Below are 13,727 nucleotides of genomic sequence, written 5' to 3' on the forward strand. Positions count from 1 at the left end.
TCCCAAGGTCCTCCTTGTGCAGTGCTCGTCTCACATCCAAACAACAGACTGAGGCAAATAAATATCTTAAACTCATTAATTCCCTCTGGGCACTCCTCTTACTCCTGGAGTCAACACCAGATCAGCTGCCTCAGCTGCCAATCACAGCCAGACAAGACAGCAGTCCTCTGGCAGTGCTGGCTCCATTTAGAAAAGCCTTATAATATTTAACACAAGTGTGTAATCAATGATCACACGAAAAGATCAATTAGTGAAAGTGAGTTGGGGGTGGGATATAATTTCATTATTTCAAACTGGATTTTAAGTTACTGAAACTGATGAAAACAACTTCCAGTTTCACAGGTAATGTTTCTGAGTATTAAATGATGGAATAACCAGTGAATGTGGTAATGAAGTGGTAACGGGATCAACGTAGCTGCTTTAAAATTAGTACTGTACTGTACTGAGGTCATTTCAGTCACAAATGCAGAGGCCACTTAGTTAATTAGCCCTCACTATGTCCCTGTCTGGCTAATGGGATTAGAGAGCACCTTTCTCTCTCTCTCTGAACTGTACAAACACAAAGCCGACAGACAGATACACAACAAGCAAACAGCAAAGGATGACAATTCATAGGCTGAAGCAAACTTGAGAAATCAGGGGATTATTTATTTAAGCAGATATAGACAGAGATTAAACTGATCAAGCATTACTGACACCAGTTTTTAGAATGATGGGTAATTTTTGCTAGGCTTTTAGAACTACTGTGGGTTGCCAAACTCAATATAAAGCCAATAAAAGCAGACAAACAAAAGAAATATAGATGTATACAGTATACATGCAGCAGTGTCCACTAGGGGCAGTACTCTCTGGATTCAAACACTGCTCATCTTATCACATCAAATTGGAAACATATGTTTAAATGTATTTGTTATCCTATTATGGTCAATCATGCTTGTGTAGTTCCAGGCAAAAAAAAATTAAATAATGTTTGACCCTAGGAAATGACAGGAGCATTTGCCTCAACAATGTGATATAACAGAAAAAAAACACTCAGTACAAAATATATTGAAAATAAAGCCGTACACTCACTCCCAAAAAGGAGTTATATAGAAAACAAAGTCCAGATAAACACACTGCAGTGCGTTTTCACTGGCCACCAGCAGCCATCTGAAACACAAAGAACACAAAAACAAGGCAAAAACATTTACTGTGTTAAAAATATTCCTCGGAGAAGAGAAGAGAAGAGAAGAGAAGAGAAGAGAAGAGAAGAGAAGAGAAGAGAAGAGAAGAGAAGAAGATGTAGATACTTTGATTTGCCAGATAAATAAAGTGTAGTTACCTTCATTTTGTCAATGATTTTTCTGTTCATGTTTCCTCCAAAAGCACGCAGCAGTTTGGGTGTCCCTGGTTTGGGTCTAAACAGCGTCAAGCCTTTCTTCTTATCCTCTTCTGCTTTAGCTGCTGCCGGACCCTTGGCCTTCATTAGTTTCCTACACACACACACGCACGCACGCACGCACACACACACACACACACACACACATACACTGATTTATATAATCTGAAATTGCAAAGCTTCAGAGATTTTCTCTTCTTTTTGTTAGTGTGAGTGTGAGTGTGAGTAAACTATTTTACTTATTCCTTATGGTGTTGTTTTATAAAGAATATGACCAATTGCAAAAAATAGTAGGTTGATTAATAATAAAAACAACTGGGGCATTGACTGTGTGTGAGGACGTGATCAGTCTCCAGAGAAAACAGCACAGGAGACAACCTCTGTCTACTGTGATGGCCTGATGATAAAAACCTCTGCCTTCACTCCTCTGACTCACTTTCCCTTCCTGGCCAGCACTTTCTGAGACTCTGGGTAGTGGACAAGGATGTCAAACAGGTCCTTCTTCTCCAGGACAAAGAGGTTAGCGAAGCCATGTGCTTTGACATTAGCTGTGCGCCTGTTTCCTCCATCTTTGGAAGACTGCAACAGACTGAGAGAAAAGCAACATTATATTACTCAGTATTTCTTGGTGGTGTTCTCTGTCAGTGGATTATAAGTGAACATCTTCTGATTAAAAACTATTAAACATATCGGCTGATGTCTATCACAGTGTGATTTTTTTTTTCAGTCTTACAAAACATGAACTTCATCTCACCTGATTTCTCCAAACACACAGCCAGCCTTCAGTGTGACAAACACAATGCTGTTGTCGGGTCCTCCCACCACCTGCACCGCTCCACTTTTAATGATGTACATCTCTTTACCAATGTCTCCCTGCAGAGGCGGAAGTGGATGTTTACACAAATGATTTACTGAAGGGAAGCAAAAGATCAGTTCCTATGTTTTTGAATTAAGGAATTGACAATATTCATGCCAAACAACTTAAACTTTGAAATCTAGCGAGGTCACATGATAATAACATAAACTTACTGATGAATAAAGAAAGACTCTGGTCAGTCTCTGCTGTCTTAAATGAATATACTATAGTATATTAGCTAGCTTGTCTCAAAGCTGTAACTGTCTCTCTGAATTCAAGTAACAACCGTGCTTTAACAATGATTCAACAACTTTTAAAATATGTATCTGTAATTTCTATGACTCACTTTCTTCACAACAAAGTCTCCAGGTAGATAGATGATGGACTTGAGCCTCAGCAACATGTCCACCAGCATCTGCTGGTCACAGCCCTGAGGAAACAGTATGGAGATATTCAGCTGATATCATGTCTGCAGTTTGCCTGTTCACCTTATTTATGTTCTCTGATGTCACCGAACCTTGAAAAGATCAATCTTCTGAAAGGTCACCAGGTTGATGTCAACAGCTATGGCAGTTCTCATCACCAGAGGCATCTTGTCCAGCAGCTCTGACTCATCTGGAAGCATCAAGATGAAACTGAAAAAAATTATTCTGGGGCCAAACTGGGCTTCAGGTCAGTCTGGAGCTACATAGGGAAGTAAAATCAGGATTGGGCGGTTTCCTTTCAGACCTTCTGACATTCTAGAAATATTGAACAGAGCTCTTTGTCCAGTGTCTACTGACCCAGCATGCCCTGAGCGTCCCAGGTGTACGTGTACCAGGTGCGGACTCTGTTCTGCACCATAGTGGGGATGTGGTTGGCCACCATGTAGGTCACAGTGTTGTCCATGGAGGCTCGGAAGTACGTCTGTCCCGCTGTGGCTGCACCAATGACATCTCTCATCTGAGGTGACAAGACGTAAGGTGATAAAACATAAGGAAGCCTTCCGGTAACTTTCATGACTACTCCTGTCAGTTAGACAGGAGAATGAATAATTTCTTATCACATTTAACAAGCAGTTTGACAGTGAAGACTCCACAGGAAACCAGTGAAAAGCAACAGCAGTTGGAATGGCAGATGATGAGGTGTTGGTGTGGTGTTAAGACTAATGATTATCAGTCACATGACAGGTTTCCTTCATCTATCACTACACCACTACATTAATGAGACCAGTAGGAAAAGAGATGATGACAAACTGATTTACAGATGCTAATTTCTACCAGGATTCCAGATGAGCTGAGGATACTGAGGCTGTGACTCATGCTACGGGCACAAGGTGTCTCTATGTTACCTGTCCGATCAAACTGGAGAACACAAAGACGCCCGTGAAAAAGTTAGTCATCTGAAAGGTAATCTCAAAGACGGTGTGGGGTTCGTTAAGACCCCCGATGTTGATCAGACTGCGGACAGCAAAGTAGTAAGAACGCAGGTACCTGTGGAGAGGGCGGGGGTATTAGAGTGGCTGTCACAAACTATACTCAGTGTCACTGGACTGTTTCTTAGATGAAGAACTGAATGTTTGTGCGTGTGTGTGTGTGTGCATTAGTTTCAGGAGGAGCGCATCACTGTAGAGCTCAGACACTTTGAATTGAATTGTTATTTCACCAATTTTCACAAAGTTTAAGTCCCTTATTCTCTTGCTACCAAATTGTCATGAAACCACTTAGGTTGCTTGAAAGAAATAAAAAATACTTTGTGACAATTAGATAAAAGGTAAACCAAAAAAAAAGAAAGAGAAAAAAGGAAAAGGGCAATAGTCATATAAAGCCAGACATGCCATCCAAAAACAGGTAGACCAACTCATCACTAAACATGAAAAAGATTAAATATATTAGCAAAAAACTACCTGGCCAAGAATGATGGACATAAAGAATGCCCCAAAAATGTAGTTAGTCATCTGAAAGATCTGTTCGAACATGGACTCTGGAAATGGCAACTCAGCAATCATCAGCAGGGACTTCTCCGCATAGAAGAAGCAGCTGAGGTAACTGCAGCAGCAGCAAACACGAACATACAATACAATTCAAACTTAAAGTTATTTTCTTTGGATGGCCAAAGATGTCATAAACAGAGAGCAATTAATTTTTAAAAGCCTGTTGGAGATGGATGAGTTTTTAACAAATAACTAATTAAGGCATAGATCATTAATTAACATTGACATTTTACACTCCTGTAGCTGAAGTTACAGATTCTATCGTAGCTTGGGAGCAGGTCCCCCTCTGCTCTGATCACACTATTTGGCACCAATTGCTCAGCTAATCAATGAACATATTTCTTTTCTCTAACATCATTAAAAGGAACAATAGTGCATGGATTTATTGTGCTGAAGAGGTACATTACCAAATTGTTCATATTTTTAATTCAGCCAGCACCAATTTTTTGCAGTATCAAAGATGTAGTTCACTTATTGTGAAATTATTCTGCACTTCATTAGTGGGTTGATTAGACTTTTTGAGGAGGAGATTTTAATGAGACAGATAACTTTACTTTGACATTAACTGTGTGGTAAGTAATCGCTTAAAACTGAAATCTATACATTGACATGTCATTTTACAAGAGTGCATCATACAGCAAAGGCAATAGAAAGTCCCATATAAGCAGGAATACAGAGGAACTGTACTTACGCGCTGCCTTCGCCAGAGTAGACCCATTTAGTTTGGCCAATGCCCTGGAAGTCTGAGGCCACGTAGTAGAAGCAGGCGTTGAGGTGAAGCACGAAGAGGAGATAACCGATGGTGCGAATAACTCTAACAGGGGAGTGAAGAGGTTACTGCATTACTTCTCTCTGTTACTCTTTGCTCACATTCCCTTCAGTGCCTACTTAACTGCCAGGATGCCATAATGAGCTATTGTTTCCTCTGGAAAATCACAATATAAGTGGTTTACTATAGAGAGGCAGACAACACAAGAATAAACATATTTCACCAATACAGTGGAGGTGAATGAATGTAGTTTGTGGTACAACATTAAAAAAAGAAAATTCAACAATAACAAGCAGAGTCATTGTTTCTGTGGATGATCCATATCCACTGAGGAAAGAGACCCTGTGAAAACTGTCCACAGCGCAATCTGTGGAAACTCCTGTCCTACCCACCATAAGCCATCCTTCGTGGGTTAAAGGCTCCTTATAAATGACCGACTGTATGAAGTGTGTATGTTAACAACAATAATAGCATTATCATAGCTGCTGACTTCCTGTTATGTGACTTACCTCCAGATGTAAGCCTTGGCCATGATGCTCTCGAGACGATCACTGAACTCAAAAAATGTATCTGCCTTGAAAATAAGAATGAGAGATTCAACAACAACAACACGCAAACAAAGTGGCTTCAGTATGTTTGTCTGGTTCAAAGTGAAAACATGAGTGAATTTACCTTCAGCAGACGATTGGCTCTGAAAATGGATTTAAATCCAAACTTGAAGTAGAGCAAGTCGAATGGCATGAGGGACATCATATCTGTCTGGTAAGGAGAGACAGTATGAGGTCACTGATGTCAGTTCACACTCAGTTTCAAGGTTCAAAGAATTCAGGTTACAATACCTTGAATCTCTCAGTTTCTCTGTAGTTTTTCTTTGTCATCACTCTGTCTTTCTGAAAAGGAAAAAAAAGGCATTTTAAGGAATAAAATATTTTGACCACACCAGGTCATGAGGGGCATGTTTCACAAAGATATGTCAGACTGGTCTGTAGTGTTAGTCCAGTCTTAATTTTACTTACAGATTGTCCAATGCAAGTCAGACCATTTCACAAAAGTACATACTGACTAATTTTAAGACAGAAACACAAGACCAGTGGTAACCATGGTCTTACCATGACCATGGTAACAATCAATGACACTTGGGCTGAGCAGTAGCACCAAACAACAAAAAACAGGATAACATGGCTCATAAAATGTGGTTTGCTAACATTGTTATGGAGAGAGCAATGAGAAGGGAATGAGTTTTGACAAACTGCAACTATTTTTTTTCAAATCACATTTTTCTTTTTATTGTTACGCTCTTCATACACTCTTGTAACTGTTGAATTCTTCCTTAAGACAAACACCTTCTGCTAGGGTAAACAGAGCTGAGGGCTTAGATGTGGTTCCTCGGTTGGCCATTTTTTTTATTATGAAAAAAAGTCTTAATTTACTCAGAATTCATTGTACCATAGTCCAATATAAGATAGTCAAAAACTAAACTGCTTTCCGCAACATACGAATTTAAATGTCTACCTGAAGTCTGACTGTTTGTTATATCCAAGCCACAGTCAAAGCTTGTCTTTGTGCTCTAGGTCCTCATCTGGCAAAGGGCCAACATCACAAAGAGGGAGGGGTATATAGATGCCATTGCCTACATAATGCATGGCAAAACTCAACACATGATTAAGATCAATTCATTATCAATGCTTGAAGAAAATAAAATATGTATCCAAAAATGATTTAATAATTTGTGAATTGATTGTTGTAAAAGAGAGAGTCAGAAAGAGAAACACAGCAGAGCATAGGTAAGCGACAGGGCTGGGGCTCTGCGGGCTTCATATCAAAGTTCTCATTAGAATTATTAAAAAGTAGATCCCTCATAGATACTTTCATTGAATATGTTGTCCTGTAGCCAACCAAAGCATAGTACTGAACGTGCACCCTCTACCAACAGTCATTTTGTCGCATCTTACTAGGTCATTCTCAGTGACCATCACCATTTAGTACCATTTCAGACTTACTATGATGTCTCCTCCTTTGACAAATTGTTTGCGAGGCTGGAAGATGATGGAGTCTATGAGGTAGATGAGGTCAGCCACTAAGTCTAGTGCAAACCAGTAAGGGATGGCGCTCTCATTGTGGTACGGGAAACACAGACGAACCGTCACGAACCAGGAGTTGTAGTTGAAGGCCAGAGTCACCAGGCTCAGCCAGGCAATGTAGCGGCGGTCTGTGAAAGGGTCCATGGTCATCCCCAGCACAGCGTCCATCCTGTCCTCGATCGGCTTCAGCAGAACGTCCAAAAAACGCCAGGCAGCTTCAATAATCTTGGTCTTCATATTTACCTTCTCCTCCTCTTTTTTCCCATCTTTACTCTCTGCTTTCTTTTTCTCCTCTTCCTCCTTCTTCTTCTGCTCTTCCTCCTTCTTTTTCTTCTCCTGCTCCTCTTTCTTCTTTTTCTCAGCTTCCTCCTTCTTTATCCGTTCCTCCTCTGCTTGTCTCTTCCTCTCCTCTATGACTTTTGTGTAGTAGTCTTTGCGTAGCAGAGGTGCTGAAAGGACAGTATCAAGACTGAGTGTGCTGAAATATAATTATATATATAAGTTCAAGTAACACACATCATTTGAAAACTGTGAAGCTGAGAGCGGTGTCTATCCAGATGAGTAGCCTAATGTTGTATCTGTACTCACTGACAGGAGGGCTGATCTCAGGGGAGGACGCATACTGATCAACCACTTTCTCCCTGTAGAGCTCCAGTCTCTCTCTCATCTGTTTGATGATGGCTCTGAGCTGCTCATCTGAGTACTTGTTGATGACGATGGCTGGGGGCAGAGAAGGGGCCACTTCCTGTCTGAAGATGGAAAATACAAAGAAAGGAGCAGCTATTCACAAACATCAGATGGTTTACTAGATGTTTATGTGCTGAAAAAAGTTCTTGAAAAAAACTTTCCGATGATTAACATGTTTGTTTTGTCATGTTATGTCTTTTCCCATCCCTGCCAATTGAAATAACTGAACAAGTTAATTTCTCAGTCTATCTGGATGGGTAAAGAGACACAAATAAAAATAATAATAAAAAAAGAATAAAATAATGCAGTTATCAAGAGGCAAAGGAGGTCTGACAATGCCAGATCTGAGAGACTACTGTTATACTATTGAGCAGCTCAATTAAAACCTTTGGTGCGCCTTTGTTATTTACTTTTCAAGATGTAAGGAAATAGAAGAAGGGAAACCTATAGGACCACCAACATAAGCCATGATAGCAGAAGTAAATTGATAGACAACCGTGCTGTAGACAAAAACAAAAAACAACCAGATACTCCAACATTAGAAGACTGGTTAAACAATGATTTATGAAATCTACATAATAGAGCGATTTTCTATAAAAATGTAAACAGAGAAATTTATGGGCATGTGGTCAAAATGAATTAGATTCATCATCTCACAGAGAGCAGACCTGCTTTAATTGAAATAGCCATCTCCACTGGACTACTAAGGAGACTGTGTTTATAAGGAGCAGATTTCTGTGGATTAATGAACATGTGTGACATTGTTTTGTTAAAATCTTCATAGTTACTCAAAGTAAAATGAAAACCATTATTTAGACAAGGCTTAATGCAATCATTTGAGTTACATTCATATTATTATGTAAATGTGATTTATGTTTTTCAATTGTATTTTAAACTTGGACTGAGAATGACCTGTCTAATAACACACACACGCACACACACACACACACACACTCACATGCAAACTACACACACACACACACACACACACACACAATTCTCTAACCCCATTAGACAAGGGCTCCCCCCTCCTCACTCACTCAATCCCACTTCATCCCTCCTGTGGCTGATTTTATTAATGTGAACATTAAACAGAAGAAGAAGTCAATGAAAGCAGCAGCTGTGGTGTCACTCATCTCCACATGAACTGGTTTTCACATGATTTCTCAGGTTAAATAAAGACATTAAGACTGTGAAAATAAAGTTTTAAATGGAAAGGCTCAGCTGACTCAGGCACAGTAAATGTCAGCCCCAGGAGAGCAGACAGAGGAAGGTGGCGTCTGCGTTTATGTGTCGCCTCCTAGTGGACAAACATCAATAATACATCTAGCTGTTCAGGAGGAACCAGGAGAGACTTATTTGTTTCCAGTCATTGCACATAAATCACCACAGCACCACAGAAATGATCTTTCGTGTGTTTGAATTAGCTCCTGAATCCATTAAAACATTCCATTAATAGTTTACAACAAACAGGAAGGCACGACGACTCAAAAGATGACACCAATTACTTCTCACTGACACTGGTGCACTGCACTGATGTGGAGCTGAGTGCTGAGAAGTTTTTTTTTTCTTCATACAATTTGAAAGAAAGTTACTCTACAGAGAGGGAGATGCTTTTCTCAGTTGACAAAGCCTGCAGCTGCCCTCTTGTGGCAATCAGTCGCAGAATCATATGGGAAACTTCCACAGATTTAGGCTGCAGTCGAAAAGTGTTAGGGCTCCTAACTGACCTAATTGAGTGAAATGACCTGGAGGTATCTAGGTGTCAGCCATGATAAGAGCTGGTCAAATTCTCTAACTGCTGAGGAAAGGAGCATCAATGCTTCCTATCTTATCTGAACTTTCTTTCACGAAAGTTAATGCCGTCCCTTCTTTCCTTGCAGCGGCAAAATTTAAAGAACCAAACCCTTTTAGTTTTAACCCTGCAGACCCATGAAGCTGTAGGAACAACAGGGCACCTATCATGTTTGTAGGGCACCTATCATGTTTGTGGCATGATCCAAAACTTCATTCAAAACTAAAATCCATATGCTTGGCTAAGCTCCAAATCCATAAATATAGATTTGTGCTCTTTGAAATCTCTCCAGTTAGAGAATCTTGTAGAACAAGCATATCAAATTTCATCATAACAAAATACTATATACAAAAATGTTGTTTCACTAAATCCCCCCATTGTGGAATGCACTAAATCATTTTTTTCTACTTGACAAATGTATAAATAAAAGGTAAAAAGTACCCATGCCAAGAAACTCTATGTCTGAATATGATTTACTCCGGCCCCTCAGTTCCTTATTTTTCCTTATTTAAAAGATTATTATTTCACTGTCTCAACTTTCTCTATTTGTGTATTCTTTTCTTATTATCTTATTTCAACATATAATTTGTTTGTTTTTGTGGTTTGGAAAGGAGTATATATTGTCCAAGTGTTTTAGATAAAGTTGAAGAGTTAAAAAGAAGTACAGTTGGATTCCGTCAGCTTTGTGGTTGTCATTTCATTTTGAATTCTCCGTCACATCTTTCCTTGACCTCATAAGGTTTTCCATTGAGGTCAAGGAGAGGGATTTTTTTTTTTTTTTTTTACTTTTCGACTGCAGCCCTTACCTGCTCTAAAAGATACAGCTTTTTCCTCTGCTCTGTGTCCCTTTAAGTGTAAGCCCACATTTTTACTGTATCTTCAATACAACACAGACAAAAGATGTTCAGTACTTTGCACAAGAGATTTCATTATAATGGAATAAACTGGTTGTAAGACATGAGAATATGGTTGTTTTCAAAGACTGAGAAATTAGGCAAAAGGTCACAGATGAAAAAGACGATGAAAAATCTACATCCCTTAAAAATGAGAAGAAAAAAGGAAAAGATGTTACAGTAATTGAACCTATAATTTAACTTCAGAGATTCAGACATCTACATCCTAATGTTAATTAAGTCTATCAAAAATATAAACTTATAGTTGTAAGAGGTGTTTTTCAAAGCTACTGTTTTACAATCCAAGACCATATAGATCTAGCTCAAAGAAATGTAGTTTTTGGAATAAAGGTCTGACTCAGATACCGCAAAATAAGCCCAATCCGGTCTGTCCTGCCATTAATTGGACAACCAGTGTCTGAAAACATGCACACATTGACATCTTGATGGATGCCGCTACAGGTAATTGTTTGCTTATAGTGTTCTTGTAATGTGACACATTATATGATAATATCTTAATCAACAAACACTGCCTTGTGTTCATCTGAAGTACCTGAGATCCTTTTGTAAGATGCCAATAATCAGCCCATACCAGGCTAACCCTGCTGTGGAGAACAGCAAGGGACATCAAGTTTGAACTCCTGACGATCTTGTGCTATTTATTCCTTGTGTCACTCAAGCTCATGGCTGACACCTCTACCTGTACCCTCATTCTTACAGCTCCTCCTTTGTTATGCACTGGTAAAACATTTATAACATGTCTCCTCATTTGAAAAAGTTACATGTGTTTACAACTGTAGGGATCAGTTGAATTTGTCCTCAGCCTCCTTGGTTTTCATTACTGGGCCAGAGGCAGCCCTGGTGAGCTTCTTAAAGCTAAAAAGCTGAAAAGCTTTTAATCCACTTTCCAGTCATCCCTCTGTTTATATGCATGTAGCACCAGGGGATAAAGATCTCACATGCTGTATTCATCTCTGATGGCCTTCTCTGTCTCTCCCTGCCATCTTGCCAAGCAATCTGATTAATTAGCATCCAACTGCTGATTAATTTGATACTGGTCTGTGATGTCAGTGTCTTGGCAGGAGTGTGTTTTGGTAAGCTAAAGTGGAGTTTGGGGGTGGGGCAGATACTCAAGGGATAATGCAATATATCTGCTTGCTTTAATAGGCTTGTGTCATATATTTAATGCATCCACTCTGCAATTAAATGTCTGAAAACAAATTAGTTAGAAAAACACTTGCCACTGTCGATGGCAGCGTTGCTAAAACAACAAGAAACTACGGATACTAAAAAGGGTGCAGGACTTGCCCTCCAGGTCCAGCTTGATCAGGGTTAGTTGGAGCTGCTGTAGGGCCTGGTGCTGGAGCCAGGGCTGGAGCAGGAACTGGGGCTGTAGCAGGAGCAGGAGCAGGTGCAGGTGCAGGGCCCGGGGCCGGAGTTGATTCTGAGAAAGGAGAAAAATCAGACTTTATATTACCTTTGGACTTGACTCTTTCAGTGCATTTAATTCTGGTCTCAGGAATTGAAACAACCAAATATTACAACTTGTACAAACAGCTGCTGCTGTTGCCACCGTGTTTTTGACATATTTTAAGAGACTTCAGACTTCTATTGCATGTATTTAAAGCCTTGCATTTTATCATTTTAACATATTATGTAATTTCACCTTTTATGTTTTTTATTTACCTTCCTCTTCCTGTTTTACTGTAAAGCACTTTGTATCTCTGTTTTTTAAAGGTTTCATACAAATAAAATTACAATCCTCATCATCATCATCATCATCATCATCAATATTGAATTGATGAAGGATATGATGTGTCTAGCAGTTTAAACAGTACATGAAGCAATGAGACAAAATACATGTGTTTTATCATGTTTTTGCTTCGGTACTGCTCTGGTAAAACACATGCCTGAGACATACTGAAGCATTTTAATAAGTTACACAACATATTGTTCTGAAGGCTCCAGAAGGAAGACTCTCCCCAGTATCTAACCACAGGCTTTGGCCCAAGGGAGGCAGAAGACAGAGAGCTAAAGAGAGCCCATCTGGCCCAAAGCAAAACAAAATAGGACGTACAGTAATTCAGCTTCATTTCGGCCTCTCAGATGAACGATTACTTACCCTGCGGTTTGTCCACTTTCTTGGCGTCATTGTCCTTATCACCTGCCTTCTCTTCCTACACAATAATTCAACATTTTCAACAAAGTCAGATGTTTGGCTTCATTACCCAAACCATGGTCATTAGAGAGACATCCAATTCAAAGAGTATTTTTAAGGAATAGCGAATTTAATGTTTGAGAAATTGTTCCCTTGCCTGATAGACACTTTTGAAAACAAGCAGCGTTTGAGATGAAATTAAATGAAAAGTGCCCATTGGGCAATGAGTGGTTTCAATAAGGTCTGTGTAATCAAACAGTTTAATTTGATTCTTTGTTGGCAATCCATTCAGCATGGAGCAGCTGAATGGATGGAGGAACAGATAAGAAGTCACTGCTGTTATGTCAGGAGAAACAAATGGAACAAAACTTGCTGTATTACATGCTGGACACAGTACTTAATTTTTTTGTGGCCATGATTTCAGTCTTGGCTACTGCTGCTGCTGTTGTTACTGGCACAAAGTGAACATTATGAAAGCTAATCAACATTTGTAAAAATACAGAAGAATAAATTACCTCTCGAGACAGTAGATATGAAAAAAAGTATCCAAAAACAACTTCAGAAGATTGAGACTATATATATATATATATATATATATAAAACACCAACACAACACAGGTCTTACCTTGGCTGGAGCTGGGGCTGGAGCTGGAGCTGGGTCAGGAGCATCTCTGGTGGTCCCAGGAGCCGCTGGCACCTGCGGGCCACTGAGGAGGCCCTTCAACTTACCAAACATGTCTAGAAACCTAATAGTGCATCTACTGTTCTCTGCAAGTGGCTGCCTGTATGAGGGGCAGGTACTGATTCCTCAGGACCTATAAGATCCCCTATGTCCGGGCTTCACCCTCCCTTTTCTGCTTGTCTACCTTTTTTTCTCCCCCTCTTTAACAGCACCTCACCCTAATAACCACTTTGATGGTATTACTGCTTTTAGCACCACTAATGCTGTTGCACAGATAATAGCCCCCACCCTCTCCAGCAACATCTAAGCGCATCACCATCTCATGTAAGATCCCATTAGGCTTATAGGTGACCACTAAAGCAGAATGCATGTGTGTGCAGGTGTGACATACATACAAACTGCGCTTACCATTGCTCTATTATGCTCTTAAGTGACAACTGCTTCAACACACTTTAT

The 13,727-nt window shown here is 39.7% G+C and overlaps 1 protein-coding gene across 1 annotated transcript; it reads right to left on the minus strand.

The window, feature by feature from the left end:
• Positions 1 to 1,128: 1,128 nt before the first annotated feature.
• LOC111228209 (cyclic nucleotide-gated cation channel beta-3-like) lies at positions 1,129 to 13,325 on the minus strand. Its single transcript, XM_022754025.1, has 16 exons — positions 13,215 to 13,325; positions 11,731 to 11,897; positions 7,645 to 7,805; positions 6,976 to 7,505; positions 5,815 to 5,865; positions 5,648 to 5,734; positions 5,485 to 5,549; positions 4,898 to 5,020; positions 3,565 to 3,706; positions 3,017 to 3,176; positions 2,752 to 2,849; positions 2,581 to 2,664; positions 2,133 to 2,251; positions 1,815 to 1,967; positions 1,322 to 1,472; positions 1,129 to 1,149 (listed from the first exon to the last, which is right to left on the minus strand). The coding sequence occupies exons 1-16, from the start codon at positions 13,323 to 13,325 to the stop codon at positions 1,129 to 1,131; spliced, it is 2,223 nt and encodes a 740-aa protein (XP_022609746.1).
• Positions 13,326 to 13,727: the final 402 nt, after the last annotated feature.

This window comes from Seriola dumerili, unplaced genomic scaffold, assembly GCF_002260705.1.
Source record: "Seriola dumerili isolate Sdu_G_001 unplaced genomic scaffold, Sdu_1.0 BDQW01000216.1, whole genome shotgun sequence".
Taxonomy (NCBI): domain Eukaryota; kingdom Metazoa; phylum Chordata; class Actinopteri; order Carangiformes; family Carangidae; genus Seriola; species Seriola dumerili.

What these genes read in the sequence shown, in the direction of transcription:
- LOC111228209 (XM_022754025.1), bottom strand. Translation starts at nt 13,325, where the DNA reads ATGTTTGGTAAGTTGAAGGGCCTCCTCAGTGGCCCGCAGGTGCCAGCG. An exon ending in GCCAAGGCTTACATCTGGAG is followed by an intron (nt 5,021 to 5,484) that starts GTAAGTCACATA and finishes CTCCCCTGTTAG; the next exon opens with AGTTATTCGCACCATCGGTT. An exon ending in GGACGCTCAGGGCATGCTGG is followed by an intron (nt 2,850 to 3,016) that starts GTCAGTAGACAC and finishes TGATGCTTCCAG; the next exon opens with ATGAGTCAGAGCTGCTGGAC.